Source organism: Embiotoca jacksoni, unplaced genomic scaffold (genome assembly GCF_022577435.1).
Source record: "Embiotoca jacksoni isolate LCO1_2020_lvr unplaced genomic scaffold, fEmbJac1.0.p SCAF_15, whole genome shotgun sequence".
Lineage (NCBI taxonomy): Eukaryota > Metazoa > Chordata > Actinopteri > Embiotocidae > Embiotoca > Embiotoca jacksoni.
The window spans coordinates 270,647-297,851 of record NW_027185285.1 but is presented as its reverse complement, the minus strand read 5'-3'; the positions used below and the strand labels follow the sequence as shown (position 1 = coordinate 297,851).

Here is a 27,205-nt window from a genome sequence, read left to right as displayed (position 1 = left end):
ACAACATAACCAGGCACACGGCCAATGTTTGCAGCCAACTGTAGGTAGCTTAAAAATAGTCTCATTTAAAGCATAGAGAGGTTTACAAAACATCAAACCAGCTCGGTTAGAGTTTTTGAAGTGGATTTTGTAAAATTCTTCCTTGTAAACCCTTGTTGTAAACCAGATTTTGCTGTCACTATGAAACCACCAATGAAATGACTATTTACATTTCTGTATCAAATGAGCTGAAATTGGTCAAATCTACATTTTGAGGTCCAGGAAGATTTTACATTCTGTCATTTGCGTTTTAGAAATGTTCCTCACCATTACCACAGTTTTAAGGTTTAAGCATGTGTTCTGTAAACGAAAGCTTTGGGATAAATATTGATACTAATCCATCCCAAGTTGAAGCGCATTGTATTGCGCTGTGTCGTGTTGACATTTTATTTATGCAATTTGGCAGTTTCAGTGCTTTGATTGGAACATTTCCTTTCTGCGGTGGGAACAAAATCTTTTTTTATTGACAAACGCTTAAATGCTTCATAGCGTGGAGACATTTCTGGTATCTTTGTGTGTTTTGTGTGTGAGACTATATGTCTGACATAAAACACTCACCATAGTGTCTTTTCAACTGTTTAAATTACCTCCTCTTGGTGGCAGTTGAGCAGCTACAGCTATGTGGACTTTCTTTGAGCAGAGTACTTTATCACTCTTGACTTTCCTCCCTAGTGCAATCATTTTCTCTTTCTTTTCCAGCCACATGAGTATTTCATCTCACTGTCCTTCTTTCTTTTTTTCTTTTTTTTTCCTCAAAGCTCTCCCCGATGTTTAAAAACTCCCTCATTTGTACATGATGCAGGTAATGTGTCTGTTACCATGATCCTCATTTTTACATCAATCTTCACTGGAATGAGAAGACGTGGAGAGAGAGAGAGACAGAAAAACGATGAGAGTGGTGAAGAGAAGTGGGTCTGAAAAAAAGAAGAAAATGCTGCAAGTGTTGTCCATTGCTATGAATACAAATTGCGTCCGTCAAGTGCTGAAACTGAGTGATATTAACATTTGGCTCAGACAAAAATATGCTCCCCCTGGCTTAAAATATAGTTGCCGTTTTCTCTGCATCTTCATCTCAGACGCCCATTATAATTGACATTAATTCAGTGTTAGAAAGCTGTGAAAATGTAATTTCCAGTTCGAGAGCTCCAATCGCAGCTTAGCCGGAGTGGAGAGCATTACACTGTCTGTTGAATTGGTTTTGCCTGGCTGAGATTGCTCCGGCTCCTCAGCTGAGAGGGACGGGTTAATAAAACGACAGCGGAGGAGGCAGAGAGAGAGCAATACAGGCAGATGGATAAGAAAGGAGCAGGAGTGTGGTTATTTAGTGGTAAAGGGAGGAGAGAGGGTGTGTGTGTGTGTGTGTGTGTGTGTGTGTGTGTGTGTGTATGTATGGGGGGGGGGTGTTAGTGATTGACTTGATTTCACCTGTATGTCATCCATAGGGAGCGGGTCTGGCTCCATCAGCTGGCCTAGAGCTCTGATGCAGCTTCTTAATGCCACTCCTGCCTACATCACGGGGCTATTTGCAGCGAGGCGCTGTGGTTTGATGGTCAGACATATTGGTCATCATTGCCTCTTTGCAGGAAATGAACAAACACAGGGGAAAAGCAATTTCTTGTGTGGCTTTCCTTTCCTCCGTCTCTCCTGTAAATACAGTTCGGAGATTTGCTGTAGTGTGTTCATTCATGCTGAAAATCTGTCATTATTGCTTCGTTGACAACGGTTAACATTTTTCTGTCTTCCTGGGTCTTCGTTGCCGTCTCCTTTCTATTGTCTGATTAATTTTGATTGTGTGCATGCGCCTCTTGTCTGTCAGGTGCTTTTGTGCCACTGTGTTTTAACCTTTTGTGGGATTTGTTCTGCTTAGTGGCTGTCTGGTTCCCCCAAGAACTGTTTGGCTCCACCACAAGTCTGAGTGATAGTTTGGACTTCTCTCAGGACTCCTCGCAGCTAACCGGGCAACGCTGGCAAGTCCTCGTGTTTATGAGACAGCGGGCATGTGTTCGGTCCCACCTGGCAGGGGGAGATAGATGGAGAGGGGGGCTTGAAGGAGCGTGAATGAGAGGCCTGTTGTGACACAGTGGGGACTGGGTGGGCATATTGGAGAGCAGCAGGTGCTCAGCCAATCTCGGTAGTGGCCTGAGCCCCCAAAATGGCCACCTCAAAGGAGGGCGATCCTCTGATTGGTTGCAGAGCGAAACTGACAGGGGCAGCGACCACGTTGCTCTGCCAAGGGCACAGTCTGAGTGCACCTGGCCCGGAGTCACATGACCGGAGATGTCTCAGACAGGCCCTGTGTGTGGTGTTTGTGCGTGGCCGCTTTGAAGTCCTTGATTTTGGCTTGTCTGTGTTGTGACCACACGGGGAGTGGAGGCCCCGCTCTTCCTCTCAGGAGAGCCAGTGGGCGTGGATGTGGCTGCTTTTCAGCGGATGCCTCTTTTGTTTTTCAGCTAATTTGATTTCTTTTTTTCTATTTTCTCACGACTCTCAGGGGTGGGCGGTCTGTGTTCAGTGTCTTCGCTCGTAGAATACCAATAAAACACCCACTAGTACCAACTTAAACATCCAACAAACCAAGAGCCAAGAACGTCTGTCTCCTCTTCGTGAGTCTTTTGAACTGTGTGGACAGAGAGCGGCTGCTGCTGCCCAAATATTCCACTCATCTTCTTAAAGCGTTGCGTAAATAAACCATTAGCATATCAAAGTTAGTCTTGTCAAAACACTCAACACAAGCTGGCCTCATTCATCAAGTGAAAGCCATGGAGTGCACATTTATTGCCCAATAACACGCAAAAGTGTGTAATACACCCATCAGTTCACAATATGATACCGTTTCAGTGTCACAGTTTGTCTCATGTAGGTATGAAAAAAAGTAAGTTGCATTAGTTTTAGGCACCAAAAACTACATGGTTAGGTTTAAGAAAAGATTGACTGAAGATATGTAATTTTATATAAGCAACGTGACATTTGTCAATTAAAGCGCTTCGTGTAAGTTAAATACGATACATTATGTACATAACTTACTTCCATAATTGAAAGAAATGAATGTTGACTTTGTACTTTTTTTACATGACCTCCTTCTTTGACCCTGGTCACACATGCATGTGCTTTTCACACTTAGGCGAGGCAAAACGTGAAACTGACACGGTATCTTCATGTATTACACACTTTGGCATGATACTGGGCTGCACATTTAATTGTCTGCACTGCACCTCTTAGAAGGCATGTGGAACCCAACAGCTCCCACAAGATACCGAACAACCGTATGGACATGCTTGAGGTCACATTGATAGTTTCTCTAAATAGTACATATAGGTTATAGGTTTATATTGCAGTTATTTATTTATTGCAGAAGAGGCTCATGTTTGTGCTTTGTATTATAAAGAACTGGCAATATTGACAGGGCGTAATGATTGACCGCATGCCCTTTCCCTATCACACTTCTCCCCTGTCAAACTTTTCTCCTTGACCCTGAATGACCTCAGGGAGGGGGGGGGGGGGTGGCAGGACACGGGAAGATGAAATTACCATGAGGAAAAGAGCAACCTCCCACCTCTGGCTGCCGCTGATCCTCATCACCAGCTCGCAAAGGAAAACTGCAGCTATTATGTCATTATGTCTGGCCTCAGCAATAAAAGCCTGTGGAGGAAAATGAAGAGAGATAAGAAGAGGGGGGTGGGGAAGAGAAGACTGAATAGCACAGTCTATTGTTGTGAAATTGTTCATTTTTCTGTGTCAGGGCAAAAGGGAAATCAATAGGAGTTATTGATGTTGAGCTCAGGGCTCACTTGTATCATTGCTGCTTTGTCATGTTTCTCTCTCTCTAAATTGTGATTTTGAAAGTGTGTGTGTGTGTGTGTGTGTGTGTGTGTATATGGTGTTCGAGGTTGTATGCTTTTAATTGTGTGTGTGTGTGTGAGTGAGTGAGTGTGTGCTGTCGAGTCCCTGAGCAGATGGTAGAAAGACACCCGTAGTGCAGCACCGTGTCCGTCACTCACCTTTGGAGAAAATGTGTTTAGATGCTGTAAATGACAGTGAGAACATATATATATACATATATATGTACGTATATACATATATATATATATATATATATATATGTATATGTGGGAGGCTAAGATGCCAAAATCTAAATAATATGCTTAGTTTTATATTTTAACACCATTCTCGACTAGATCATCAATCACCAACGTGTGTCAGATACGAAAAGATTCTCTCCTTGACATTCAGCTCCTTTTCTCAGGAAAATATAAACAGCTCTTCAATTAGAGAACCTCAGCTCTTGCTTGCATGTTCCACTGAACAGTCCGGTATCTTCAGCATTTACATCCATATTGAACGAGTCCACCTCATGATTTACACCCCCTGCCAGTGTTCAGTGAGAATACAGGAAGTAGTTTGCCCTTCGTGCAGCAAAGTGAAAATTAATGGTGTCTGTCTTGCGTGCGGGAGTTTGCATCATATCTCAGACTTGTAATTAACATTTGCCTTTTTAGTAACCTTAGCCACCATCTGTCCTTAACCAAATCTTCTATTTGTCTCAACTTAACTGTGCAGTTTATCTGACAGAACCACAATACCCACTCTTTTCAAACACATTTTTGGCAACACGCCTGTCTGAGTTGCATGCACCGCAGGAAGTGCCCGGGTAACACTCTCCCCCTCTAAACTGCATGAAAACTAAAGATTTGTACCATAATGTGTGTCTTTTCTTTTTTTAAATGGATTTTTATAATTTGTATAAAAAAATTAAAAAAAACGTATCGTTCAAGAATCAAAGTCAAGGTACCGGTATCTAAATTTTTTCCAACCATACCCGGTATTATGAAGATTCACCTTACACAACTGCTTTCACTGCTCACAACCGCTGTGGGTTGTACGCTACACAAACCATTGCTGTCATGTGCAAACATTGTAGAAAGAATCTGAAAATGTTATGAAATAAACGGGTTCGGAAGAATGGTGCAAATCAATGTTTTTATCTGGCGATATGGTCAGATCCAAGGTTTGATACAGGAGGGATTGACAGACAACTTCAGGGGTCTTCATAATTCTTTAATCTCAGGGGTCCGGAAATTATGACTCTGCTTTTCTTTTGTATACCATCCGTGTCTGTTCTCAGCTTCGGAGTTGTTAGTCTCGTCTGTCTTTCTTTCACTTTCACCCAGCTTCGCAAAATACATGTTTCTGTAAATAACACTTGTATATTCTGGTTTCACAAAAGCTCTTCTTGTTTCCAGGAGACAGACCTGAGTCAAGCTATCATTATTGGTTGCCATCATTATTGTCGCCCACACATTCACTATACAACAGTCAATCTGTGTCATTTTCTTTTTCCGAACAGATCATTTGCACACGCACACACACATGCACAGGAACACACACACACACACACGTATAGTAATTAAGTTTTAAAATCTGAAATTAAATCACAAACAGGCTTATTTCCTTGGCAATGGCACGGTGATCTCTCTCGTAACTGGCTATTTAGAGTGGGCCTGTGTTATTGTCTTAGCAAAAGAAGTAATCAGTGTGAGGAAGATAAAGACTGAATTACAGTAGAATAGATGAAAAAAGAGGGAGGTTGAGAGGACTGACAGAGAAAAACAGAGAACCTTTGTGAAAGCAATTGCTGGAAGTATACATCTCTAATCTGTTTAATTGTACATGCTGTTTAAACAGGTAATCCATTTTTGAATACCTCCGTTTTTACTTGGCGAGCACTTTGTGTTGAGCTAAGAGCTCCTTGTTTGCCGTTTGCTGTCGTCGTGAAAGTATCTCAATGACAGACACATCTGTACTTAAAAACATTAGACTGAAAACAATCTAAAGACAAGTTGTTTCTTTTGCTTCTCAAAGCATTTATAATCATAATCTGTAAATCTGAGCATATACACTGCTTCAGAAACTGAAAGATGGACACCATCTATCAAATTGACATGCGTTTATTGAAATTAATTTTCCTTTTTGTCTTTTTCAGCAGCAAAACTGAACTGTCTAACCGGCAGTTGGCAAATATTTGATTAAAAAAATTAGTTTATCGCGGTTCGCGTTCAAAGTGATGTGTGTACACATTCAAGTGAAAAAGCGTTTAGATGCATCCAGTAGATTTTCATGGACTGTATTAAATGTTACTTAACAAAAATCCCCAGCAAGTACAAGAAAGCCACAGAAAACTGCAGAGCAGCAGGGGAAATAAACCACTAAGTCAAAAAAAAATAAAAAATAAAATAAAAAAATCACGAGTATTTCTCGCAGCCAACCAGCTGAATACCTGCACCTCTAACAGAATTGCATGTCGTTCTGGCTGCCAGCTTTAGCTAAGTCAACAAACCTAAACGCGCACTTGTTTCTGCCGCAAGGAAACCTCCCCAGTGTGAGATGCGTTTTACGCTCGCGTGGCTGCAGCGGCCAGCTCTGGGCACTCCATGTGGACTTCTGACTTCTGCCGAGCTAACTTTCCACCGCTGTGCCAGAACCTGACCCCAGCCTGGAGGCCTGCTCCGGGACTCTGGGACTCCTTTGTAAGCCAGGGTGACATTCTGGTGTCGGATGCTTCCTCATAACCGTCTCGGCTGGTTTCTGACAGGTCTGAAAGTTTTATTAGAAAAGCCACCGGGTGCCGCTTACGTGTTTGTGAATGGAGGAAAAAAAAGAATCTGCCCGCGGCGGTTTTATTTTCTGTCCTTTCCTCTTCTCATTGTGATAAGTTTTTAGACAAGAGTAATCTGAGAGAACCGAGCCCAGAAGAGAATGTGTATATATAAAGAGTTGGGCCATTCATCTTCTGGGAGCTTTGACACTTGGTGAATTGATTGCCATTGCCCCTACCAAGTTAGAAAAAAAAAAAAAAACTACAATACTATAGTGTTTGTTTTGGAAAGATTCGTTCCATTACAGGGGCTAACGAAATGTGTAGAAAGTTTGGGTGTGGAAATACTTTGTTGGGGTGTTTCTTTGCTGTGGCCGGTGTTGTTCTGGGTGATGGGTTTGTGTGGTGTAAAGTCACTCAGCGGGGGAGGCAGTGATTTATGTGTCATGCGGGAGGGAGGCTACACATCTTGCTGACACAACTCAGCCATCAACAGGAGTTATGTCCAGCCGAAACCACAAAGCAAACTCTGAAGGTGGACCAAAACAGGACATAAAGTAAGCTTTGGTTATTACCTCTCACTTTCTCTCACACACACACACACACACACACACACACACACACACACACACATGCAAACACACACACACAAACACAAAAGCCTCCAGGCCGGCCCTCCTCCACTGCTGTTTGCTCATCTGTTCCTCTTTGCCCAGCAAGAAATGTATGCATTGCCACGGAGCATAAATAAACATGGATCCACACAAGCAAAGGCATAGATGCACACATGCAATGCAAAACAAACAAGGCAAATCGCACTGTAAATAAACACATTTAAACACATTCAGACGAGCAAACAAAAATACCCTCCCACTTATAGGAATCAGCTGCAGACCTGTGGGCAGTTTGCTGGGAAGAGATATACTAATTAGTATTTGTTTATTAGTAGATTGTTGAGGTCTGTGCTCATTATCTTATCAGAACGACACAGACCGATGGATGCAATTGTTGTCCATAACAAAGAATACGCTATTGTTCTCTTTGTGCATGTAAGTGCATGATAACGCATAAATAACATGCATACTTTTGCTGTCGTGGTCTTGAGGTGTCAATCTCTGGCTCGCTTCGCTCTTCTGAATTACCAACTGGAAGTCGGAGCCAGACGGCTTTTATATTGCTGCCATTTGACAGCAGAGGCAAAAAACTCCGCAGCAGCGGTGCACACAACAAAGTTGCCATTCTGTTACTCGCTCTGGCCCCTGAGTCCAACAGCAGTTGCTGCCAACTTGGTGATATGCCATCCAAAACTGGCCACGATTGCTCTGGACTGCAGCCAGTGTATCTATCCCCCCTTACCCCCCCCCCCCCCCCCCCCCCCACACACACACACACACACCACCCCCTCCCTTCTTATGAACTACACATGCTCACAGAATAATACACAGCTGTGCTTGCAGAGCCAATGCAATGATATACAGGAGCATGCTTGTGTGTGCCGTCGGCATATGCATGCAGGCCGTCGGCGCGCACACGCACAAATCCACTCGCACACGGAAACCTGTCTGAGCGCTTTGATGCATTTCAGCCCGAAGCAAAGAAAGTTCTCCAAGTTTGGGGAAGGTTTCGACGTCGACAGTCACGGCAGCACAATGTCCTGAGTAGCAGGTCGGGACAGCATTAGTGACCTTTCATAATGCAGAGCAAGATGAAGCAGGGGTGAGGAGAGAGGAGGTGGGCAGCCAGCTAAACACACTCCAGCCTTTGCGTCATGTTGGAGTGTGTGCTCAGGGCTACACGGGTCTGATTAGGAATGGCTCAGTGGCTTTTTCCGTACCAATAAACCACCCGTGTCCACATTTCCTCTCCCTGTCTTATTTTTCTCCATCCAGCTCTTCCTCTATTTCCTCTCAACATTATATACTTTTTGCTTGTGCACTGCTGAGTGACTCACCTCTGCCAGGTAACGAACAACATGTCTTGGACGTAAGTGATCTAATTAACATTCTCGTGCATCACCCGCCGCGGTTGCCGTGACGTCAGTGTCTCTGTGGAAACTGGTTCGGGGGGATCAGGGTCAGATTCGCCTTGTGCCACAATCATATTACCATTCATCCCGTCAGGCTGTCAGATAACACATTTTAAACAAATGTTGTGTATCGCTTGCCTGCTTTCTATCCTCTTAATAGCCATAATTTACAATCAACATTGTTGTTGTGTTGCGACTGATGATGAATAGTCTTCGTCTGAAACACCTGCAGGGCACACTTTATGGGAAGAGAAATCCAACAGCGGCAAGAGCTTACAAAACACTCCACTGCCTCTCTAATGTGTGTTTAATTGTCCAAACCAGACTTATATTGTGTGAGAAAGCCTGGGAGCTGGTGTGAGCAGGAGGAGGGATTTCAGCCTGAGATTAGTCAAACTCGTTCAGTGATAGGGGAGTGGACATGGGTTTTATTACTCTATAATCACCTCAACTGATCCAGCGAGCGGCTGAGATGCTTTTCTCCACAGAGAGGTGACGGATGAGGACCGTGTCTCCTCGCTGACACTGTTCGGATAGTTTGGGCGACGTAATCTCATATCTAGAAGTGCAGCAACATTATAATGATCTCAAGAGCTGTTCTCATGCACGTGGGACATTATATTACATTTTCAGTTCGGTTTAAAGACCCCAGTTTTGTCTATTGCAGTTTCTTAAGATGAAATCATGTTTTGAGCATTGTTGAGTAGCAGCAGACACATTTACTGTGGTTGAAATTGTTTGTCTAAATGCTCCTGTTCTGCCTCTTATTGCTGTAATAGCCTGTTTCATAGTGTTGTTGGACTGATAACACCAATAATGTGTGTTCACACCAGAGGAAGTGTGGTAAATTATCTGGTAAACATACTGTTAAATCATCTACAATTTGTCAACATCAGCATCATGCTATGTTAATTTGACCAGTAGTACAAATACAACAGTTATAGAAAATATTATCTCATATAATAATTAGTTTTAGTATGTGCTTTACATATTTTCAGTATCCGGTGTATCTCATGATGCTTTATGTGTAGGTGGTTCAACTCTGGATTAAATTTCACCTGAAAATATGGACCAATTTACCCTCGAGGATAATAAAATAAAAATTTTAATTGAGGCAGTGTAATAATCACCTGGTGTCATTCCATCTTTGTTGTAAATTGAATATAATATCAATCACCACCTGTCACCATAGAGGCCAACAACATGCAGTCCAACATTTCTGCTGCTTTTCCCACATGATTTAATTTGATTGACCAGCTTCATGGCAGAAATCTAGGAACCAGTTCTGTTTAACCCAGTGATCTGAAGCTTCCAGTGCAATATATTATGAGAAAGGTCAGTCATTTTATAGTTATTTCTAACAAAACCAATAGAATACAAAAAGAAAATGCTTTACCTGACTGCATACCCAGTTTGCCTTTGTGCAATTCGTCAGTCTGAGCAGAAGACCTTTGCATCCTTGTGTGGTCTCTGTAAACTATTCATGTCATGTGTTCACTGGTTTTGCTCTGCTGCTGTAGCCTCGTGTTGCCAGACGCAAATGACCTGCATGAATAAATGAGTCTGGGTACCCTCCATGGGGAACCGTTTCCAGTCGATGCATCCTAACGGGCGCAGACCTCGGGTTTATTTTCAACTGCAGCCTTTAACCAATTGGCATTGACCAACTTAGGCGCTGAAACCTTACTACTGCTGCAACTACATATAGAAGACGGAATGGGTTGCCCTCTGATCATGAGGTCGGTGGTTCAATCGCCGGGTTTTATCCACGTCAAAGTGTCCTTGGGCAACAACAATGAACCGCAATTTGCTCCTGATGGCAGGCGAGCGCTTCACATGGCAGCTCTGCCGTTATTGGGATGTGAATGTGTGTGTGAGTTTGTGAATGGGAGGCAAACTGCAAAGCGATTTGAGACTGCTAAGGTGATAAAGCACTATATAAGTACCATTTACCAATTAAAGCTTTACCTTACCGGCAACGCACTTAACCACCAACATTTGTCGCTGAATGGTTGGCCCCTTTAGAGCGGCCGAGCAAACCTTAATGTAAAAACACGTTCCAGACTACAATCATAGCAAAGAAGACCAAAGCTGCAGTCTGGCTAAGTCGGCCTACAGCTGCTACACAACTCGCCCGAAGCATCTGCTGCTGCTCACGTGCAGATTTTAATTAACCCCAAACCTGCTCTTATGCTCCGATTATATTTTCTGGCTGACTAAACTTTAGAAACATAGCAATTTAAAGGAAGATATTAGGGTTTAAAATTCCTACAACAGACAAAAGTGTTAACAGTGACAGGTGAAATGATCTGAGCCTACGGGAAGATGTGAATACGTAATGTCGTCTCCCATAGCGATCGACAGTGACGTGGCATTTATTAATGCACTAAACCCCCAACTGCTCTTTTCAAGCTGCTCAGTGGCCAAATAGGGAACAGCTAAAAGGGCATCTCCCTAATGTTTGACTATGTAAATGGGGTGACGCCCTGCAGTAAACATGACGTTGATGTTGGGATTTATTGACCCGTTTGAATTGAACACAGAACAGATGAGAGACTATTTAGATAAACAGTCACCTGCTACGCTACAATTTTAATTGTCAAATTAAACACCGCCACAAACACAGCAGCGATATCAGCTCATTCAGTTCCTATGGTGATGTTCGACAGCAGTACAGCAGACGGATGACCTCTCGTCCTCAAATTTTACTGACATAAATACTTTAACTCAAGCAGTCTGCTCATAATCCCAAAATGTAGAACAGCTGTTTGCAGGGTGAGGAAGTATTTCAACTGCGACTTGCCGCTGTTATTCACCACGTAATTAGCTGCTGACAGGTGGTTAGTCTGCCTTCTTGATCGTATGGGCTGAAAACAAATATCCTTCACATTTCAGACGCTTCCTAGAAAAATCATGCAGGAAATATAAATCCTGTAACCGACTCTGTTGGTGCAGGAAGCTCACGTGAGTCTGGAGGAAATCAAGCAGGTGTCTGGGAGGTTCAAACTAAATGCCAAAGTTAGCAACCTGCTGTTAAACGAGTATGTTTACCAATCACACTTTAGCATGTTGTCATGGCAACTTTTGCTAATTAGAAATAAACATAAAGCACATCTGAGGCTGAGGGAGAGAAGTCAGTGGTGCACCAAAGTTTGGCCAAAGTTTTCATTCAAAATCATAAATGTCAACCTCGAGGTGGTGTTCCTCTTTTGGGCCTCATTGAATGTCCGTGGAGAATTGAATAGCTGTCAAATTGTCACTGAGATATTTACTTTTAGCCCAGAGTGCCAACCAACCAAAGGTCAATGCTGACCACAGTGCAATGCAGCCAGCATGGCTAAAAACAAATAAACTCACAACCGTTTATAAGGCGAAAGCGCGGCTCGCTTTGAAGTCTACCTGTGGTGATAAAAACGGCCCATCGCAGCCACAAACTCCGTGATAAACAATCAAAATTTGTCTTTCACAGTCACAGATAAAGCTGGTTTATTTTCTGCGGACTCCCTTTAAGATGTCTATCAGTCAATTTATAAGCCCAAGCAGTGGATACTGAATATCGTTGCCAAGCCTCTCCATCTTTTCCGTCTTATCAGACCTCCTCTAGCACAGCTCAGTCACACAAACAAGTCGCACACACACACACACACACACACACACACACACACATATATACACACAACCTCTAATCCCTCTGGGAAATATGTGTGCATCCACCTGAAAACACAGGATGGAAAAAAATGCTATCCTCTAAAATATCAATAACTCCTATCAATCAATCTCTCCCTCCTCTACTTCTGATGTTAAAAGAAAAGAGTTTCTGTGTAATAAGAGGCCGATCCCCGGCGTAAATGACAAACACAGACAAACACAGATGAAGACGTATACATACACACACGCCGACAAAGAATATGAAAGCACGCGCTCACACATTTTAATTAGCAGCACTTTAGTGCAAAAAGCACTAAACCGTAGGCTAATTAATCTCCACAGTCTGTGTTTTCATTGCTAAACCACCTCAGGGAGAAGTCCAGGTTGGTCTCTGCATTGTGGAATTTATCTGTTGGGAAACGGGGAAACAATAAAGTTGAAAATCTTAAGGGGTCACAGGGGAAAGGCTGTCAGATTAATATGCCGTTAAAGGCATTTGCTTATGCGGTACACCGATGGGTCAATTCCCACTCCGTGAATGTGGAATGCCAACGATCTCTGCCGGCTTCCTGTGTGTGTGTGTGTGTGTGTGTGTGTGTGTGTGTGGGTTGTGTGCGAGTTCAGCGTGGTCACATACTGCTTCTCATTACAAATCCCCTCATGACTGTATGCAATTTGTGGCTCTGCTCTGTAGCCTTTTGTCAGCAGGCAGGCCAAGCACCGTCTCTCTCTGTCTCCCTTGCTCACCATCACCCCCTTTCCTCAGCGCAGTCTGTGTCCGTCGCTCCGTCTCTTCCTCTCTCTCTCTCTGCCGTTTCCCGGGACCAAACCCCTGTCTGCAAATTGTAGTAATTAGCCAAGAACATCTACGATTGTGTGTGGGGTTTTTTTCCAGGCGCGGATGGCGTCACCTCTGTCCGTGTAGGGATGAGATGACTGGGCTCTCTGTGCCTGTCGGAGCTGCTTGGAATAGCAGCGACAAGAAGGGAAACTCAAGAATGCAGAATCAGAGCGTGAACCCACAAAGGTACTTCTAATCCTCCCGGCGTCTCGGCGGTAAAGGGCAAATGGCTGATCAGATTGCTGAAATCGAGGAGAGACATCCTGCTGTAATAAACCTGCCTGTGAGTGGGAGTAGATTGTCAAGATAAACTGCGATGGCTGCGTAATTTCACAAACAAAGCGGCGGCTGATTTGTCTTTATCATGACAAGATGTAGACGTCAGTGCGAGTGTCCGGATGACTGTTTTCTTTTGATGGATATGCAGGCTGATGGGGAAAGGTGGGCCAGTGCAACAGAGATGATGCCGCCCAGTGCAGCCCCGTGTCGAACGCAGAGACACACGGATACACACACACGCACACACACACACACACACACACACACACACACACACACACACACACACACAACTGGCACCATATGACTAATCCTCTTAAGTGTCAGACTGAACTGTGGGGGCACAGCAGGTCTTGTGCTCCCACTGTGGGTGCTGGCCTCATTTCCACAGCTCATTTCCTGCCCCGGGCAACACCTTTCTGCAGCTCCTCTGTGACTCCAGTGTCTATCCCAAAAAAAAAAAGACCCCTCCCCGCGGCCCCCTTCTCCAGTTCTCTAACTCTTAAGTATCAAATACTTACACCAGTAGGTTTGAAATGTGGAAAGTTTTGTAGCGAGCTCTGGAGCTTTGATTTAAAATAATTACAAAAGATTCTGATGGAAAAAAAAAAAAATGCTTTCAAACCATTCACAGCAATTTATTTGCTATTGATCTGCAGCTTCAATTTCTTTCAAACACTTTAAGTTTATCCACAACAGAGATTATTAGAACTCCAACCCTTCAATTATAGTGGTAATTTCATGATTTGGTCTCTAAAGAGGTTTCCAAACTTTTGGCCTCGTGATTCTTTACAAGATGCAGTCAAAATGAACAGAGTGTAGCACCGTAATGTGCATGAAGCAGAGGGAGGAAATCATTTTGGTTAGTAAGTACTCCAAGTTAAATCGCTTGATTAACATCATAAGATGAACACGTTTCTGTGGCCTGTGGTACGCGAGTATTTGCGATATTCACTATGAACCTGAAACTTGAGCAGAGCGTGGGCAGCGGAGAACTTTGAAATGCTTCAGAAATCGTACGTCAATCAAGTAATGAGCTGGACGAGTTTTTAGTGATGTTTGCGTTTCGCAAGGGGCAGACCATCACTCCACAACACGAAGAAGGTTTCACCATGTCAGGACCGCAACCAAGACCATGCAGGTGTTTTTCTATGAGATTTGCCGGGTTATGCATCATGAACTAGTCCCTCCGGGTCGGACTGTCAAGGAAAGCCTGCTCACAGCTCGTTGAAAGGTTTCTCGCCCACACAGTTATAGCTCCCAACCACTCCTACTCGCTCCCTGCAACTTCTTTCTGTTCCCCAAATTGATGTATAAGCTGGAGGGTCACCGTTTGACACTGTGGAGGGGATGCAGCATGAATCGCAGGTGGTGTTTGACGCGCGTACAGAATGAGACCTCCCTGTCAGGGTTTAAAGCGTGGCAGGAGCGCTGGGAGCGGCATGTTGCTGCTACTTTGAAGGCGTCGGCAACCAGATTTAATTTTGGTTGTCGTAGTCGCAGTCCCAGAATTTTTTGATCGCAACTCCCATAGCTAAGAACGGAGCAATATCTGCAAGCAGTTTGACAAAAGAGTGATGTTTTGGTTTTTTTCAACAGTTTTTTCTTAGACATGAAGAAGTTTAGTATCGAAGGTGGTGAAATAGCACAGGAGTGGCTCGAGTTCAAGCTTCTACAGATGGTTTGATACATCCTGGCTCCCTATTTGATGCTCAGAATGACAATTTTTGGTGGAATATTCCTTTAACGCTCCCCTCCACACACCTTTTGGCCCTTTTTCCTGTTGTTTCTTGTCTTGGGTGGTTCCCCTACCTCAGTTTCTCTGACATTTCATCCATCGTGTGAGCTCATCTTGTCAATGCTTTAATGTCTGGCAGGGTTGCAACAGCAGTTAAGTTGTCAAACAACACTGACAGTTATAAAGGTAAAGCTTTTAGTTGCTGCCAGAGTGCTTCGACTCACAGTTGACGGGCTTATCAACTCTCACCTCTACGTAAATGCTGTCGGGATAAAGCAGCTTTCCAAGTGCGTAGCAGTTTAGGCAGAAAGCCTCAGAGTCTCAGCTATCTGCAGGGAGACTGATCAGTGGACTGTTTAAAGAAAAAGAAAAAAAAAAAAAAAAAAAAAAGGTTTGAAGTCTCAGAATCAGCTGGATGGCAAAATGGTTCTTTGCCAATTAAAGAGCTCAAACAGCATCTCGCATAAAGCTCCTGAAACATTGAAGAGTCATTTAAAAGCAGTACATCAGTGCTCTGCTGCTGCTGCTGCTGCTGGTGCAGTGCAGTTCAATTTAGTTTTTGCCGGCTGAGAGGTGTGCGCGGTGTGCACATTACCTAGAAAGACTGACTCATTCCTCAGGCTGCAGTGTAGTTTGACTTGCAGGGCAACATGAAAGCACATTAACACAAGAAGCGAACAGTTACAGGGGTTTTTTTCGGGACGGGATAGGGAAAGCACATGGATGTGGAAGATCTCTTTTTTGTTTTTGTCTTGGCAGTGTAGCTTGATAAATATTGAGCACTGCGAACGATTTGTTTTTCTTAATCATTCTGACATAAATGAACCAGTTGGTTACAGTCTAACAGCTCTCATGCCAATAAACTTGGAAGGAAACTTGAGCCAGAAATCCTCTTTTCTCTGTACAGTCAAGTTGTTGCTTTATTTTTAGACTTTAGTGAAAGTACAACAAAATAGCCCTAACATTTTACCACTTACATCTTTAAAATAGCGACAACAGCATTAATTTCAGAGAATCAAATTGACACGACTGGAGTTGATGAGAAAAATAGTGTTAAATGGGCAAAATAAAATTAGAAGTTGTGACTTTTTTTTTTCTTTTTCCTAAAAAGCACTTGTGGTAGTAATGCTCACACACACCTTCACAATATTTCAGCCTTTAGAAAATCTAATTTCCAGCTCTTAACGAGCCGTCATCGCTTGAATCCCTTTTCAGCATTACTGTACAGGTTTTCCTATTAAATATGGCAACAGGAAGCAACTTCGGGCAGAAGCTAGACGGTTCTAGGGTCTGCTGAAAAACATCGTCTTTCAAAACAAGTTTCTTCTCCAGACATCCTGCTTCAACACGGCTCTCCTCACTCGCACACTCTCCGCCGCCGTGCCGTCCTCTTTATTAGAGCGCTTTCAGGAAATTAATTCCACTTTAATTCCCGGAACCAGACGGCACTTTCACTATCACAGCTTCCTCGTGTCCAGAGGGCCAGTCCAGTTTGCCATCATTTCAAAACAACACGAATATGTAAACAGCTTAGAAAATATGCGCGCACACACACAACAACAACAACAACAACAACAACAACAAACAAAAAAAGAAAAGAAAATCCAAAGCATTTGTTTCCACGGTTTGTCTTTTCTCAATCCTCTGCAGTGCAAAAAATGAAAATACGGAAGGAAAAACAAAAACATCAAATAATAAATAGACTTCCTCTTTTATATATTTCTTTGTTTATATATATACATATATATAGTTATAGGGATGGGTCTCTACATGAGCACGCAGCTCTTGGCCCGGTCCTTCCTCATGGCCGGGGCCTCGTCTATTTGTTCAGTCCGAGCCGGCAGCGGCGGCAGCGGCAGCTGCGACACTCGCTTCAGGCCTCTGCGGGAACTGCTGCGTTTTAGCTGTGGCTTGTGCGGCCGCCGCACCGATGCCAAGGTGGTGATGTGGAACACGTCCCGGACGCTGTTCTCAGACACCTTGGAGGTGCACTCTACGTAGGCCACCGCCGCTATCTGTCGACCTATCGTGCTGCCCTGGAACACAGAGACGCAGAAGAGCCGATTAGACAACAGGCAAACTTTCATTTCATAGCTTTTTTTCTGAGACAGAAGCTACATTGTGATGCACATTGGGGATGGGACACGATTTTCGAATATTCGAACAGTCGTTCTACATTTTTTTTTTTTTTATGAGTACGTGCAACTTTCATTTTTCCGTATTTCCCCTGTTTTTACAGGTGTCTGGTTGTGATGCTTTACTCCCTTCAGGATGTGGCGGTAATGAAGCTAAAAGCTGTCTTCTAACTGCTGTAAATAACTTCAGCATGACCTGCTAAAATATCTGCAGCTTTAATTATTTTTCCCAGAAATTAACTTGTTTTTGTGCCCTCTGTTTAACACTCTCAATAAACGCACTGATTATTCTGTTCCGCAGAAGCAGTGAAAAAGAAACACTTTTGTTTGTGTTCAGGAGCAGATGCAGCTTCCTCAGACGCCTTCATTTGAATATTCTTTACATCAGTGGCCCCGCCCCTTTCCTCCACGGAGCCATAGGTGGCGACCATTTAGGGTGGAAAGTGTCCAAAGGTTTACACTTCTGTTTTGGACCATTTCAGTGCATCACCCGGTTACTTGTAGCTCACCGCATGTTTCTGTACTTTTCAGTGCGAACGTCCTCATGCACTCTGAATAGTGACATCATCTTTCGTAACTTTTCTCCACAAAGCTTTCCTTTGCTCCGTTTCTTCTTTCAGTGTCTTTCAATGGTTTTCGTGTTCTTGTCTAATAGAACTTCTGACCATGACACGCCGTCTTTTCTCCAGTTTCCTCAGGCTTTAAGAGGGTGTGATAGACATGAGTTTCCTTCACAGAGAAAATTAAATCTCACCCCGCTCAGCCCATCCTTCTTTATACCTCGGCACAAACAGGAACTAGCTCTCAAAGGCAGAAGAATAAATATCCCCCGAAAAAAAGTGAGGCGGCAGTTCAGAGACAAAGATGTTGATCTAAACAGTAGACTGAAAGTCAATGATCTAAAAACGTCTGGAGACAAATGAAGCTCCTCCATCTGAGGCATGAATAATGTAGATGCTGACTCCTCAGTCTGTGGTGTAAGAGAGGGATCAGAGCAGCGCTGAGCCCACTGGGCCGCTGTTGACATGGTCTACGCAGCTATTTAGAGAGAAGAGACTAAACTCTTACAGAACTCCTGGAGCACCAGAGCTTACCCCTGAGTAATGTTACAATATACCCAGTTAATTGAGACCGTAAATTGTTTTGCCTGAGATCAAATCGGAGACAAATTTAATTTTAAAGCCCCTAAGCCCTCGTCTCCCGTTTCACGATCAGACTTTCAAACCTGCGTTCACACAGGATCAACACATGCGAAGGTTGTAACGGATGAGATGGGACAGCATTTCCCATGACCCTAAAAAAAAAGGTGTTTTTAAATCGCATGCTCTCCAACACAGGGAGCTTTTTATCCCCTGTGGACATGGCTTGATTTTGATCACGGCCGTGCACTGAGGCGCATATAAGAAGCAATGAAGCCCTCATTAGGTGGAACGGCAGATTTAGATTCAGGGGGGTGGTGGGGGGTGGGGAGGGGGTAGTAGAGAGGTAGAGAGGTAGAGATTGTCGTGACAAGCCGAAAACCCCTTGATCGAATCTCGGGCAGATTAGCGCGGAAACGTCTGGAGTTCACCCGGTGGTCAGTCTCGCTGGCGACTCCGCAGCTCCGTTGGAATTCAATTTGAGATCAACAACAGGATAACAACGCGGGGCTATTGGATGAGAGCAGCAAAAATGTTTATTGTGCGCGCGGCTCTGGCATCTGCTGTCCAACACACATTTTCTGGGCATATTATAGAGGGACAAACAGTAGCCGCCGTGAACCCAAATAGAGACCGAGGAGGAGAAGAAAAACGGCAGCCCCGGCCGTAAATGCTCCCCGGCTAGTTTACATTAGCTCTGTGGTTTGTCGCGCTATCTTTTGTTTATGTATTTTATTTACATGAACTGTCTGTTTTTCCGGTGGTTGATTTTTGTAATTTTTTTTTTTTGGCAGCAGCGGGCGTTTAGCCTCCGGCGAGCTCTCAGACAGTAGCGGGGAGAAGAAGAAGGAGAAAAAAAAAAAGGCCCCTTTGTTTGGAGAGCTTTTGTGCGGCGGTGAAAAAGCCCCTCCACTTTTTTTGTATGTCCAACACAAGAGAGCACAAAATTAACACACTGAAAGCTGATTAAAATTCACACATTTACAGAACAGTTTATCAACCCCTCCCTCGTCTCCCCGTCCCCTTGGCTTGGAGGTCACGGTGGCGTGCAGGAAAAGGGCTCACTCATTTATCAATGTCCATTTTCTATTCATCCTGCATTTTGAAAATCCCTAAATCTGCATGAATGTTTCCTTTCAGGAAAAAAAAATATAAATAGATCGTCTACGTCTCCCGCAGCTCTCGCCATGAGCAACCTTAAGTCGCTTGTCAGCAAATTCTGGTCAAAACGCCAACCCCAGCAACGTGTCCCCGAGGAGTTTTACACAGCTCTTATAATGGTCATGTGGTAGTCGATTGTGTTGTGTGAGCTTTCTCTCACTCTCCCTTCCTGTGAGACCTCATCAGCCACCGCTGATCCAAGATGGAAAAAAAAAAAAATCGAATATTATCGCTGGATTGCTTTCTAATTTCCTTTCTGCATCTGGTGTCGTTTTCAAATCTGTCGTTCTTCCCCGGGCACCTTCCAAAGTCTCCATCTCATTATTCATCCCCCCCCCCCCCTCCCTCCCTCCCCTCTCCCCAGTCCTTTCTCCATCATCTGCTTGTTCTCACCTGCTCATGGGTGACAGGGATGAGGCGCTGCTTGGAGAGCTCCCTCAGGGTGTTCACGTCTGTCCTCATGTCCAGCTTGCAGCCCACCAGCACCACTTTGGCGTTGGGACAAAACTCTTGCGTCTCCCCTTGCCACTGTGGAGACACGTGGACACAGAAATACATCACCGGACATGTCAAATGTGAGAGCTGAGCGGCCCCGCGCTGACGGGCGGAGCTGCTGAGGTGCAGTGGTGCCCTTTGGCTTCAGACCCGGGACACCTAAGCCTGGCAGAGATTAATGCTCTCTTGACCAATACATTTGTTCAGCTGAGGAGTCACGGGGAACTAAAACTATTTATTTATACAGTGTTGTTAATACCTTTCAGTTTACTCAAACCAGCAGCTGGTATCAGGACAGCTGGTGTCCACGGATTAAAGTGAGTAAATGAGGTCAATTCCACCATAATTTGGGATATAAAACATTTCACAGCTGAAGTCAATTAATCCACTCATCACGTACAGCCACATTTCTGATAATATATTAAATGCTCAAGTAACTTTTCAAGCAAAGAATTATTACTATTTTATACCATTGCAAATTAAATATGTTTTGGTTTTTACGCTTGTTGGTAGCTGTAACTGTAATTTTGCATTTTGAAAAGTAAACAGTGAATCGATTCATCAAAAGCATGACGGAGAGAGATATTAGAAATACATGGTTTGTTGCAGCTAGCCATTATTTTCATTGCTGATTAAACTGCCATTTGTTTTCTCAATTAATCAATTAATTGTTTGGTCAGAACATTGTGAGAACGTAGTGAAACATCACGACTCGTCTGACGAACACTCCAGAAACCAAGAATGTTTCATTTACTTTGGTAAAAGCCAAAGACAGAAAAGCTGCGAACTGTCACACTGTGAAACTGGAACATGTTTGTCTTTTTTTATTTATTTTTTATTTTTTACAATTACTTAAAAGATTAATTTATCATTAAATAGTTGCTGATTAACTTTCTGTCAAACGACCAAAGGATTAGTCAGCTAATTATTTCACCTCAAAGCAACAGCATAAAGACACTTGTTATATTTTCATAATCCCATGTGATGCTCAGTGCTTCACTGCAGCAGCTACGGGACCTTGGGGAAATGCGACAGTTTTATTCAGGTTTAAGCAGCAGCTAAAATGTGTTTTACTTTCCTCGCACGGCCTCCGTCAGCAAATCTATTTCAGGTTGCGAGCAGAAAAAGGTTGAGCAGTCTTCCTTCTAAATATCGCCCAGAGATTAAATGTCACTTCAGAAACTCGGCTGAACCAACACAGTCTCAGCTCCCCACGACACAATTACATGACAGCCCTGAAATATTCCACACGCCGTGTGCAGAATGTCACGGTGTCCATTCATCCCTCACGCCAAAACAACCTTTGACCTTTCAAGCCCGCCTCTACTCTGCCAATAACATCCAACCAAAAGTTTGCTTTGTTTAACCCTTTCTCCTCCCGCAGCTGTCAACTGGCAGCCTCGGTGACCTGCTCATCCCTGGAGGTCAAGAGTCCAATTTGGGATGGTGATTGTGCAACAGGTTTTGCGTGTGCCCCCGGAGTTTCAGGGATTACCAGGCTCACAACTAGGGGTCAGGGGTCACGGGTCACGGCAACCCCCCCCCCCCGCCCCCCCTGCAGAGTGATGCCTGGGAAAAACTTCAAGCTGGATGGGAGCTGCTGCTTACCCCTGTTGACAGATATTCGTGGGTTAAAAAAAAAATGTAGTCTCGGGTTAGATCTACAAAGTCTGCCAGGGCAGTTTCAGCAGCTCCCCTCAGACCGCCAAACACGTCAACAGGCCGGCCGTGGGAACAAGGGGAGCAGTTCAAAGGCAGACAAACACACACACAAACACATGGCTTCAAGATGAGAGACCGCTAAGAGGCACAGGCCTGTTTTACATGACACACATGCATGCAAATAAAGCCATTTAGTAGAGTATGTGCACCAAAGGTATTTCACCGTGTGCGCAAAAACGGTCTGCCGACGGCTGTAAAACCGCGTTCGAGACCGCATTCGACAACTCCACCCGCCTCGTCCAAACCCAACTTCTCAGCCAGTAAACACTCTCAAATTTAAACTACCACCATCTGCTCCACTGTTCTGCATAAAACTCAGATTTAAAATCCAAATTGCCAAAAGCAAGTCTCTTTCCAGTGCTTTTGAACAGGCTCTGATATGAATGCTGTGGCTAATTTGCGTATCTGATGTTCCTCCTGAACCCGCCCGGCTGCGGAGCCTTGCCTCTCATTCTTCGCTCTGACCTTCTATTCCTCGCAGGGGACGAGGGGTCAAGTATCCGTAGACGTTTTGATGAGATAAAGGAATGGGGCGCTTTAACCTCGGTGCTGATTTGCTGTATTGTTGAGCCGTGAAAAGCTGCCGGCACAGAAATCCGAGTTGATTCGAGATGCTGATCGTGGAAAAAAAAAATTATAATGGTTTTGTGGTTGGTTCTACGGTATCACAGCAGATATTATACGCTGATTCAAAGTGTTGAGAGGAGGAGATGAAGTAAAAAAAAACAACAAAAAAAACAATACACTGACCTTCTTTATGACGCTGTCCAAAGTCTCCGGGCGGCTGATGTCGAAACAGATGAGAACTGCATCTGAATCTGGATATGCCAGCGGCCTCACGTTGTCGTAATAAGAGGAACCTGCGGAAACAATAACATATGGCATAAGGTCACGATGTCTTTGGAGAAATTCCTGCGTGCACTTTGTTTTTTAGCCTTATTTGATCCTACGAGGGTCTTCATCCCCAACATATGGCTTATTCTGTATATTAGAAAACCTCCCACACGTCCCTGGGAGGTGGCCTAAAGGTCATTAATACACGGGCAGCCGATTAAAGCAGGCACTGCGACACGTACTTGGACATGCTGCAGCTTGAACGCACTCTGCACATGCAAATGAGTCTTGGTCTTAACAATTATGTGCGCATATTTTTGTGCATCTTTTCCCTCTTGGGCTTCCACACAGCTGTGGCCTCGCTTTATCAGCGCAGCGCTCCATGAGGAATGTCGAGGGGGTTGCTCACGAGCACACGCGCACTCAAAAGTGAATTATAGAGGGTTTAGGACCGGAGGACTTGTGCACGCAATCCATAATCATCTCGAAACGACAGCGAATGCCGGCACAAAGGCCAAACTAAAGGTTGAACCCTTTAATTCCCTCGTCTCATCCCTCTATCTGTCTCTCTGGCAAATGGTCCTTGTTTTGAAACCTGACTTTTTTCTTTTGACTGTGTGCGATTCACATGCGCTCGCACGCTTCTCCACACTCTTTCGTTTTCATTTTCGGTACCTTGATCAAATTTGAAGGCAGAGTGGCGCCTCTGTACTTTCACGAGCCGCTCAGTTACACAGCTCATGCTCTATTATAGCTCTCATTAGGAGGCTTGTAAAAATATCTGGGCTCCCTGGGAAACGTGGCTGTGGAAGTGGGCAGCCTCCCTCCTGCCTCCACTCGGAGCCGATATAAGGCTGATCTCCTTAAGAGTCATGAAAAGCCACTGCTTTGGTGACAAATTACCACATTTCACATTAAAGAAAATGTGCACGTGTCACATATTGGAAATAAATGATGCACACTTTGGTATATTCAACAACTCCAATACTACATTTATTCCCTTAGAGTCATACCTCTGGATGATGAACAATAGATTATGATAGATTATCTTTACATTTGGTGAAGCCGCGCCTCGTACCAGACCTGACACGGTAAACAGCCTGTTAAAGAGCTGCATGCCTTTTGTCTACTGGGTTAAATGGAGTTTGCACAATGGTGCTACAGCCTGTTTTAGCATCACTGTGTTCTCTTTTGTTAGTGCTGGAATGAAACTGTGACAATAGCTGCACGCGGCTCGTAGCCCCCCCACCCCATCATCATTCAGGCTGCTGCCCTGCGCTGACCTGCTCCCTCCCCACTGTGAACAATGCAACAGGCTGCGTGTCGCAGCATCGCGGGGCTGCACATTGAAGAATGGTGCTGTTTGTGTGAGAGTTTTTGTTTACATTTTGTTTCTCACCAAAGTGCACTTTGCTGTCAAGGCCAACGAATATTTGGAATACCTAGTGATCTTAGAAAGCATTTTTTCAAACGTACATTGTTTACTTTTGCTTCAGACTTTCTTTTTTTTATTATTTTATTGATACCTCCATTGATACACATTACTGTACTCTTAAGCTGGCAAACACATATCATCTATATAAACACACAGTTTCTCAAATTGTTGTTTCGATAACTCGATACTGTGTTCCTAAATGGCACCCAATTTATTCTTATGAAACTTGCCCACCGCATGCACATTTGCATTTGTGCCGATGGAGCTTTGGAGACCAATTCTGGCCGATTCTGCACAAATGTTTCAATTTGTTGGACCGGGAGATTGTAATAATAAAATGTTTTCATTGTCTCAACAGCAGTTCCTTTTGTAGGAATTGATTGTGGGACACAGACACAGAGGGTTTGGCAGCAGCACATACATCCTCATGCATCTGAACACATAGGACACAAACAATACATGATTAAATTATGATACTCCGCAGCAGCATTTCCAGAGTTGTGCCTTTAAACTCTGCAAAATCCTTAAGGAAGTTGTACAAAATCTTTAAAAAAATATGTATTTTTTTGCCACCCTTAAAATATAAAAAGTTATGTTGTAATCAGGGAAAAGTAATAGTCATTTTACCCTACACCTTACAGGATGTTATCAGGTATTCATCTTCTTCTCTTCATCGTATTAACACGCGATAACTGCTGTTCTGTACTGCTGGGAGAGAGAGCAGCACGAGCACACACACAACCACACTTCCAAAAAAAAGCCTAATCACGCAGATGCCGAGTCCGACAGTCAGCAGAGCTCACATTGTACAACAGCGGGCTCTGATTGGTGGCGGTCACACATGAGGTGCAGGAGCTGCTGAAGTTGGTCTTTAGTATGTATCGCAGTGCAGCAGACCTGTACTAAGGTTAGAGCTGAAGAAGAAAAGAGACGGAGCATGAGGGAGGTGGTGGGGGCACAAAAAAAAAGATTTAATGACTTTGACGCTGAGGTGCAAGAAGCTCACAGTGATGAGAGAAGCAACCGGGGAATTAAAGCAGAATCCAGATGAAGGGGGACGAGGCGTCAGATAAGGAAAAAGTTGAGACAATGGTACATGTTTGACTTGAGATGTAATTAGAAGCTGGAAAGAGGCCGCTGGGATCAATTTGTCAATTCCAAAGATCTAAATGATTGGCAGGTCACGGTCACGACATGTCTTGTCACAGCACAGCGATTTCAGAGCTCTTCTGCCCTGAGCGACAGGGAAGCTACCTCAGCACTTCTGCAAAGTCAGAAAAAAAGTCCTCTGAGGGAGCTGGGGGGGGGGTAAAACAAGCCGAGCAGGCACGAATAAAAGCCAATCACAATAACAATCAAGAACATGAAGGAGGAGAAGGAGAGTCTACTACTGCCGTTTTCTGCAGCAAAAAAAAAAAAGAAAAAAAAAAAGACGAGCATAGATAAAAGAGGATGTAGCTGTAGAGGAGAGAGGAGGGGAGGGGAGGAGTGGGTGTTTGGGCAGGTAATGAAAGCACTGGACTCGGCAGGACAGATCAAATAAAGAGGTATGAGAGCTCTGTGTTGGCTATCGGTGGTGGAGCTGGCCTGTGCCCATTCACCGTAAGGTGGAACAAAAGGTCAATTGAATTTCAGACAGAGGGAGGATGAGATGGATGGGGCAGGAGGACGAGGGAGGGGGTGCACCGCCTGGCAGGAACCCACGGAAAACCATCATGTCCCTGCGAGGAGCGGGACCCTGCCAGGCTGTGCCAAGGACAGGCATAAAACACCCCTCGCTTAAAGCTCCTTGAGCATTAGCATTAGCCTGATTTAGCACCAGCGATCTCTCACAGTGGAAAGTGGATTTTCTCTCTTTATTTCCACGGGGCTAATTAGCTCTAAGCCACACTGCATCACTGAGCAGAGGCGACAGAGGTGGGAGGAAAGCGGTCCTCACCAGCCGTCAGTCGAGCTTCATCAAAGGCCAGAAATATCCCAGAGGATGTTGAGGCGGACAGAAACTTAGCGGAGCGCTAATGTACAGTAATAAGGCTTGAGGGTTTGTGGTATGACTTCATTTGTGCCTCATGTCCCCCGATGCATCGAGTCCCCCGTAGGGACAATCTGTCTGAAACGCGACTGCTTTCTGTCTGCGAACCTCGTTTTTCTTTTTCTTTTTTTTTTTTTTTTTTTAAGGACACGCACTGAAAATCACCTCTACAACGGACGCTGCAGTTTGATGAAGAAGATTCTTCGGGAATCCTGTGAAATTGAGCGCGCATCACCATCTATAACAAAGCCTTGCAGTTTTGCATTACATTCATCTGCACCATCACAGCAGGAATGTTTTCTTTCTCCCTCCGTTTGTTGCGCGCTCATTGCAGACGGCAGCTAAAAAGCGAAATTGTCATTACGAGAGAAGGGAGAAGAATAGTCTTTTGCCTCGAGGCGCTCTGATGTATTCACGCACATATGGCAGGGAGTAAACAGCAACTAACAGCCTCATTAGGCCATACAGACACCCACCCATGCACACAACAGGCAGGCTAACAAAACACTCCCTCGGATGTCACCAAATTCACCAAATTAACGAAAACAGTCGGTCTCCGCGTCTTTTCTCCCCTCCCGCAGCTGTTTTTCCTCTTGAAATCCACCTTCAAAGTAAAACATTTCAAGTTGGGCGGGCAAAGTATCGTAGCAACCTGGAGAGAGGCAAATGGCTCCATTGTGAGGCCCTGAAAGACGTAAGGGAGACGAGAAGCGGGAGAGCGAGGGGATCGCGGAGGCACGACGATCAGAGGTGACTAAGAGGAGAGGAGAGGAGGGCCGGCACTCCAACCCTTAAGAGGTTGAGCAGAACTTTTATCGGCGGGGATGCGGTCTGTGTTGTGAACTGCCGCACGACTTCTCCTCAATCAGGGTTTCTGCTCAAACAAAGATAAACACAGTTGCCGGCGAGACACCCATCGAGAGGAGGTGGAGCCGCTCTGACCCGGTGTACCACTTCTTCTATACAGAACAGCGTGTGTTTCATTGTGTGAATCCAAGCCTGCGCGAACCTTTTTTTCTCTCACTCTTTTTAAAATCCCGCACCAACAGAGTCCACTGCTTATAGAGACGCTGACCTTATTCCTCACAA

The 27,205-nt window shown here is 44.4% G+C and overlaps 1 protein-coding gene across 1 annotated transcript in view; it reads right to left on the bottom strand.

Annotated features, from left to right (window-relative positions):
* Window positions 1-16,056: 16,056 nt before the first annotated feature.
* The window catches only part of rnd2 (Rho family GTPase 2), a 29,823-nt gene continuing 18,674 nt past the window's right edge, over window positions 16,057-27,205 (bottom strand). The window contains exons 3-5 of the mRNA XM_069148604.1: window positions 22,566-22,675; window positions 19,992-20,126; window positions 16,057-17,199 (exon numbers count right to left, since the gene is read on the bottom strand). Of these exons, the coding sequence (XP_069004705.1) occupies window positions 16,930-17,199; window positions 19,992-20,126; window positions 22,566-22,675 (515 nt within the window). The 3' untranslated portion in view covers window positions 16,057-16,929. The remainder of the gene's footprint in view (window positions 17,200-19,991; window positions 20,127-22,565; window positions 22,676-27,205) is intronic.